Here is a 6,540-nt window from a genome sequence, read left to right as displayed (position 1 = left end):
TTCTGTACCAAATATTAAGTTCTGCTTTTCTGATGTATCAAATACTTATTTCATGCAATAAAATGCAAATTAATTACTTACAAATCCTACAATGTGATTTTCTGGATTTTTGTGTTAGATTCCGTCTCTCACAGTTGAAGTGTACCTATGATAAAAATTACAGACCTCTACATGCTTTGTAAGTAGGAAAACCTGCAAAATCGGCAGTGTATCAAATACTTGTTCTACCCATTGTGCACTCAATTAGTATTTGGTAGCATTGCCTTTAAATTGTTTAACTTGAGTCAAACGTTTCGGGTAGCTTTCCACAAGCTTCCCACAATAAGTTGGGTGAATTCTGGCCCATTCCTCCTGACAGAGCTGGTGTAACTGAGTCAGGTTTGTAGGCCTCCTTGCTTGCACACGCTTTTTCAGTTCTGCCCACAGATTTTCTATTGGATTGAGGTCAGGTCTTTGTGATGGCCACTCCAATACCTTGACTTTGTTGTCCTTGAGCCATTTTGCCACAACTTTGTAAGTATGTTTGGGGTCATTGTCCATTTGGAAGACCCATTTGCGACCAAGCTTTAACTTCCTGACTGATGTCTTGAGATGTTGCTTCAATATATCCACATCATTTTCCATCCTCATGATGCCATCTATTTTGTGAAGTGCACCAGTCCCTCCTGCAGCAAAGCACCCCCACAACATGATGCTGCCACCCCCGTGCTTCACGGTTGGGATTGTGTTCTTCGGCTTGCAGGCCTTCCCCTTTTTCCTCTAAACATATAATCCTAACCAACCTGCCCTCCAAATACACCTCTGCTGTCTTCAACCAGGATCTCAACGATCACTGCCTCATTGCCTGCGTCCATAATGGGTCTGCGGTCAAATGACCACCCCTCATCATTGTTTAACTCTCCCTAAAACACTTCAGCGAGCAGGTCTTTCTAATCGACCTGGCCCGTGTATCCTGGAAGGAGTAGAGGATGCCTGGTTATTCTTTAAAAGTGCTTTCCTCATCATCTTAAATAAGCATGCCCCGTTCAAAAAATGTAGAACCAGGATCAGATATAGCCCTTGGTTCACTCCAGACCTGACTGCACTTGACCAGCACAAAAACATCCTGTGGCGTACTGCATTAGCATCAAATAGCCCCTGCGATATGCAACTTTTCAGGGAAGTTAGGAACCAATATACACAGGCAGTTAGGAAAGTAAAGGCTAGCTTTTTCAAACAGAAACTTGCATCGTTTAAAGGCACAGTCAACTTAGTGTATGTAAACTTCTGACCCAGTGGAATTGTGATACAGTGAATAATAAATGAAATAATCTGTCTGTAAACAATTGTTGGAAAAATTACTTGTGTCATGCACAAAGTAGATGTCCTAACCGACTTGCCAAAACTATAGTTTGTTAACAAGAAATTTGTGGAATGGTTGAAAAAATAGTTTTAATGACTCCAACCTAATTGTATGTAAACTTCCGACTTCTACTGTATGTAAATCTGATATTTCAGTTTGGGATTTTTAATACATATGCAAAAAATTCTAAAAACCTGTTTTTGCTTTGTCATTATGGGGTATTGTGTTTATATTGATGAGGGGGGAAAACTATTCAATACATTTTAGAATTAGGCTGTAATGTAACAAAATGTGTAAATGGTCAAGAGATCTGACTACTTTCCAAATGCACTGTATGGGGAACAAAAACCTTATTTTTTACTATGGTCTGGTCTCAATGCATTTACAAGTAACCTATCATTGATGAGAGGAGATATGAGGAGAAGTGCTATAGGATTAACTCAACAGTGAACAAAACCCATGAATAGCACCAGAAATGCAGTCTTGGAATGGAATGACAGTAAAAATGCCCACTGGACAGAGATGTTAATTCCACTTTGGTTCAAACAACGTTAAAGTTGATTCAACTAGTGTGTGCCTAGTGGGTGGAATCCGAATAATGTAGTGTCTTAACAGGATGGACAAGAAGATTTGTCAACCTCAACTTCATAAGAATGGAGTAAATGTTATGACTCTGCCTGGAAAAGGTCCCCGGTGGGAGGGCTTCGAAACGATGAAGGCAGTGGCGAGTTGAGACGTGTCCCATATCGGCTGAGACTGCTAGTCAGTGCGTGTTGGATTGGGGTTTACAGACAGTCTAAACTACAGGTCCAGAATAGTTCACCGAGTTTATAGAATCGAAGTGTCCAGTCCCTTCAGATGTTATTCGGGGGGTTGGTGGGGACTCCACAAGGGTCTGGTCAATTGGGTCGACTCCGGACACCTTTTCCAATGTGCGTAAAACGGTTTTATCTACTCGTCCTCTTTTCCGGACTAGCAACTTCAGGTGAGTGTGCTGAAGTTATTTCGATTTATAGGCCTACTCTACTAACTTTGAATGAATCCAAACAATGGAAACTAGTCCAACAGAACAGTAATTGTGGTTATTAGTAATATCTGGTTATAGCATTTTAGATCACATGGTTAGATTATGTTTGATCAGTAATTATTCTCCTCCATCCCTCACTCGACACATCATTACGAAGGTATGGTGATATTAGGGAGTAGCTGTTCTATGCATTAGACCAGTAAAGTGGTGAAAACATTTACTCATACTGGTGCGTTAAGTGAAGTGGGAACTTGGGTCCACGCGCTGGCATAGGGTTGGTCGTCTGAGCATTCCGACGTGATTATACAATGCAACTTGCCTATCCCCTTAATGACTTTACCGTATTTGTCGGTATTGAGGCAAAGACACATTGTCTTGAGGCTTCATGCAACATAATTCGTTTCCTGCTTTTGATAATGTGTATCCGTGCTTGCGTGCTAGCAAATGGATCCGAGATTTTGACTGCCCTGTAGGAAGGTCCACCTGTTTCCCGTGAACAAGTCAAAGGATGTCACTAGTGGCTCATATGAGCTACTATCTTGGCAGATGCACAAAGAACCTCAGTGGATATGTAATAAACAGATTACAATGAAAATAGGTCAAACTGTAGGCTATTTAGTTATCATGTATACAACTGAGCAAGCTAGACTAATTGCAGTTAGCGTCACTGATATTCCTCTGGAGAACAGTAGAGAACATTAGGCGTATTGAGAAAAGTAGGCCTATTTAACCTTGACATAATCTCTGGAAGTGTCCAACTGTGTGCTATAAGGGGATTATATGCATAGGTGCAAGCTGCTTAGGTTTACATTGACATCATGTGCCAAGCAATAATTCATTCATATTAACAGAGTGCCTGACTAATTGTGCAAATAAAGATAGACAATCTTGAGCAATTTACTGGCAATATTGAGCAACAAACTGTTGACACTTTTGACTATCGCAGACATGATACCCCTCCACCCATGGGAATCATTTTGAATTTTTCAAATATCTTGCATTTAGGTTAAGAATCAGTCTCATGCCTGTCCTCGGCACTACAGAAGACTACGCTGGTGTCAGCACTATGCACAACTGTTGAGGAACAATCTTGTTAAAGAGGAGTTCATTAATTCCCTCTAGGTTGTTTAGGACAACTCTAGGCCAAAGAGAGAAGTTGTTTAGATATTGTAAATATCCCTGTTTCCCCTGTTTAGCTAAAATATCAACAGGAAGCTATCACAATACTCTCTTAACCATTACGTGATATTCTGCCATTGGTGATAAATGTTCATTCTTGCCATGACGGGGTTTCCTTTCATAATGTATACCTACGTTTCCTTTCTTTGCTTTCCTACATCTCAACCAGCCTATTCCATGAGCTTGAGAGCTCATGGACACACAATCATGCATGTGTCAGCTTGTCCTGACAATCCTTGTTTACCATCTTGACACACACACACACGCACACACGCGCACACACGCACACACGCACACACACACACACACACACACACACACGCACGTGTTCAGAGCAATAATGAATTGCCTGCCTGTGCTGGTTATGTAACCTCCAGATATTTGGTTGGCCATTTTAGCATAGTTGATCACATGTAATTTGCCATAATAGAGAAGGGCCACTTCTTTTGCGCCACTGTTATTAGTTCAGGGTTAATATCACCAAGGAAAGTGTTTTGACATGCTAAACAGTCAACACACTTTTTATGCATAAAGTGAATGGGCAGCCCAGGGGCACAGTTGATAGCCACTTGGTCTATCTCAAGTTCCACCCTATAAGCTAACCTCATAAAGTCAAAGGGTGAAACTGCTTTCTGGGCCTTGCAAAGCCACTCTTAAAACTCCTGATTATTTCTTTCATGAGAATGGGTTTGGCCCTAAGCTGAAACAATGATTTGATGGCATATCTACTTCCCTGTGCATGACAAAGTTGTTGTGGGGGAAAGTTCTGTTTTTCTCCAAACTATTTGTCAATAATGTAAACGAAAGTTCCAGTTAACTAGTGGGTTTCCTCAGGAAAAACAAACCAGTTGCAGCCATTTCAGATAGCTCATCTGACTCAACTGATGTTGATAATTCATTCATCTGGAAACAGCTAAGTAATGTACCATGTTGGTAACACTACTTGACAGCTGACACAACTTGTCATAACCTGTTATAATACGGTCATAACACTGTCACGCCACATTTAGACCTGCTGTGACATATATTGTGTTATTTTATGGCTGGCTATGACACCTACATAAGCAACACCTACAAACCTACCACACAAGGCAAAACATTCCGTTACACCATAGTCTACATGTCAACAGTATGTTTATGTTATATAACATTTTTAAACTGACCATATTAAATTATCATTGTAATTGCGCACACATTGATGTCAGACATGCGCCTACCCCAATGCTCCGTTGCTGATGACTGGGATGAATGCAGGAGCAGATTTCAGGAGCAGGACAAGACACCTTGACTGATGACTGACATGAGGGCATGTACGTGATAGGCCTATCTGGCTTATATGATTATGATGATCAGGATGCTTCTTGACAGTGTCATAAAGTGTATATTCTACAAGTTGTTTAAAATATGATCTAAAAAAACAGGACTGTAAAGAATTCATTACAACAACAACAAAGGATTTAAGAAACAAACTTTTAAACGAGAGGAGACTTCTTGGCAGGGCGAAAACCTCAATTGAATAAATGTGGAGTTTGACACTCTTATGTAGGTGTCATAACCAGCCATAAAATAACGCAATATATGTCACAACAGGTGTAAATATATGGGTCATGACAGTGTTATGGCCATATTATGACAAGTTATGACAAGTTATGTCAGCTGTTAGGACATCTTATGACATGTTATGACCGTGTCATAACGTGTTATGACACTGGGTGTCAAGTAAAGTGTTACCAATATATTTTATGGAGTCCCTGAGGCAAAATTACATTTTAAAATTCATTGATCCATTCAAATATCTGCTCCAGAGTTATCCCCACCCCGAAGGCTCTATGGCTACCTGTAAATATGGTGTGTGGAAAAGTTTTCTCCAAAGCATTAGAGTGCTATTGGTGTGGGTGGTAGTACATTTGTTGCGTTGGACCTAGGCCCACTTAAAAGACTTTAAAAAATGCACTTTACTCCAAAACAACAATCTGTGGAGAACTACTTGAGTCAGTGTTGAGGCCGAGGTGGGAGAGGAGGTTTGATGGATTCAACTTTTATCCTTTCTTATCGTAAAAACACTTTTCCTGGCCAATACTACAAGATGAATTGTAGTCTGTCAGTTCACCCCTGAATTCGGAAAAAAGGGGGAGAGAGGGCAGGAGGTAGAGAGAGAGAGAAGGGGGTGGAGAAAGAGCGAGAGGGAGAGAGGGAGAGAGGGAGAGAGGGAGAGAGCAAGAGTTTGTGTGTGATGTGTGTGCAGTGGCATGTATTCATGGATGCCAATGGAAGCCATTCTTCCCCCCCAAAATTTACCAAGAAAAAAATTAACTAAATCATGTATCTTTCGTCTTTCTGTGTTTCATACATTTCCTTCATTTCGCAAGAGGCTGAATGTATCTCACCGGAGAAAGCATCCGAGCGGGTGAAACAGTGCCCCTCTGTCTCTGACAGTATGTGTAGCGTATCTGATGCTGTCTGGTCATAAAGAGCATGGCATTGTTGCCGCCTGTAGCATTGAATGCAAGGGAAGCCAGCAAGCATTTGGCCTCCCTTGATAAAAAAAATAAAAAATAGCCAATTAGCGTTGACCTAAACTGAGTGAGCTCAGATGTAAATGGTCCGGGCCACCAAAAGAAAAGTGTCTAGGGAAGCCAGTTTGGATTTGGCTTCAGAACAATCACATCACAAGCTAAACGTCATTATTGACAGATTTTTTGTTGTTGTTGTTGCTGCTCATTGTGTTGTTGTCCTCCGGTGGCTAGATAGCTAGCTACAATCGTCCCTTTCCTAAATAAGCCATGGATAGAGATATGGATTTGGACTTATGGTTTTACTTGATTCTCCACACTGGAGAATTTAGTAAATTCAACCTTAAATCCAACCTTAAATTCATACATTGTGCCCCTGGCCTGATAGGATGGAAGTTCAACATGTAGCTAGATGTAGTAGGCTAATGTTAGCTAGCTGGCCTGGTGTATGAAAGGAAGGAAGTTAGGTTAGCAAGCAA

At 40.9% G+C, this 6,540-nt stretch overlaps 1 protein-coding gene across 1 annotated transcript in view; it reads left to right on the top strand.

Moving 5' to 3' along the window:
* The first annotated feature begins 2,128 nt into the window (after positions 1-2,128).
* LOC120029060 (myelin protein zero-like protein 2) overlaps positions 2,129-6,540 on the top strand; it is a 35,021-nt gene continuing 30,609 nt past the window's right edge. Inside the window, exon 1 of the mRNA XM_038974360.1 lies at positions 2,129-2,327. Within this exon, the coding sequence (XP_038830288.1) occupies positions 2,201-2,327 (127 nt within the window). The 5' untranslated portion in view covers positions 2,129-2,200. The remainder of the gene's footprint in view (positions 2,328-6,540) is intronic.

Source organism: Salvelinus namaycush, chromosome 34 (assembly GCF_016432855.1).
Source record: "Salvelinus namaycush isolate Seneca chromosome 34, SaNama_1.0, whole genome shotgun sequence".
Classification (NCBI taxonomy): Eukaryota; Metazoa; Chordata; class Actinopteri; order Salmoniformes; family Salmonidae; genus Salvelinus; species Salvelinus namaycush.
This window is presented reverse-complemented; position numbering and strand designations above follow the sequence as displayed.